General features: G+C 46.6%; 1 protein-coding gene across 1 annotated transcript; it reads right to left on the reverse strand.

Annotated features, from left to right (window-relative positions):
• Positions 1-488: 488 nt before the first annotated feature.
• On the reverse strand, positions 489-1,403 carry LOC102385335 (olfactory receptor 2T27-like; the record flags this gene model as incomplete). Its single annotated transcript, XM_006039171.3, has 1 exon — positions 489-1,403. A coding segment is annotated over one exon (915 nt), but the record flags the coding sequence as incomplete, so codon positions are not given.
• Positions 1,404-1,411: the final 8 nt, after the last annotated feature.

Genomic DNA, 1,411 nt, shown 5'->3' on the forward strand with positions numbered 1-1,411 from the left:
TTCTCTCTATAATCATTCTTCATGTATTGAGAAACTATTATACCCCCCTCCCCACCAGTCTATTCCTATCCATCCTAAATAACCCTTGTTCTTTCATACCTTCCTCATAAACTTTCATCCCAGGGGCCATTTTGGTTGCCCTTCCATTTGTCGTATTTCCTGCAGTGGGGCTTGGGCCTCGTGCAGGGTCAGCATCAGGGAAATAGAAAGTTTCAATTCCCCATGAAGTCTTCACTGTTTGCAATAATTTGATTTAATTTCCTGAAGCAGGAAAACACTAATGAACAGGGAGAGTGGGGTACATTTCCTCAAACCTCTTTCTAAGCATTTAAGTAACAGAGCCCAAAAGCCTGTGACTCTCAGTAGGATACAGGTTGTTACGTGACTGAGAAATGTTAGCTTCCTTCTAAATGATCCAGAAAACCCTGCCGGCGGCCTTCTCAGTTAAATGAGACTTAGCTCATGGTAACGTACAGCTTCTGTCAATTTTACTGGAAGACCTTGAATATCCCAATCAGCTTTCTTAGGGCTCGTAAGACATCCCTGTTTCTCAGGCTGTAGATGAGTGGATTGAGTGGTGGGCTGACAATGGTGTAAAACAGAGAAACAATCTTGTCTTGCTCTGGGGAATGGTAAGAGCCTGGTCTCATGTACATGAAGATGCCTGCCCCGTAAAACATGACCACCACAGTCAGGTGGGACAAGCAAGTGACCAGAGCTTTCTGCTGTCCCTTGGTTGATTTCATTCTCAGGACCGCGGAGAGGATATAAGCATAAGAGGCTAGTATAATGGAAGAAGGGATGAGGAGCAGGACAATGCCAGTCACAAACACCATAGCCTCATATTGAGAGGTGTCAGAGCAGGACAATTTGAGCAGGGCTGGGACCTCACAGAAGAAGTGATCAATCTCTTTTGAGCCACAGTAGGGGAGAGGCAGTGTAAACACTGTCTGAATCAAGGCATTTACCAATGCTCCCATCCAGACTCCAGCTGATAAAAGAAAGCTGACGTTCCTGCTCATGAGGATGGGGTACTGCAAGGGGTTGCAGATCGCTATGTACCTGTCATAAGACATGACCGCCAGGAGAAGGCACTCTGATACGCCCATGGTCAGCATGAGGAAAACCTGAGCCCCACAGCCAGCTGGAGAAATGGGGTTGCCTGGGGTCAGGAAGTCTGCTAACATTTTGGGGACAATTATCAGTGTCTGACAGATGTCCATGAAGGCCAATTGTCTGAGGAAAAAGTACATGGGAGTGTGAAGGGAGGAATCCACTTGGATTACAAGTATGAGAAGAGCATTCCCAGACAAGGCAGCAATGAAGGCTAAGAAGATCGTGGCCATGGGGAACATGTGTACATTGGTCCGGCTCAGGAGTCCCAGCAGAATGAAGTCTGCTGAAGAAGTTT

Source organism: Alligator sinensis, unplaced genomic scaffold (assembly GCF_000455745.1).
Source record: "Alligator sinensis unplaced genomic scaffold, ASM45574v1 scaffold522_1, whole genome shotgun sequence".
Taxonomy (NCBI): Eukaryota; Metazoa; Chordata; order Crocodylia; family Alligatoridae; genus Alligator; species Alligator sinensis.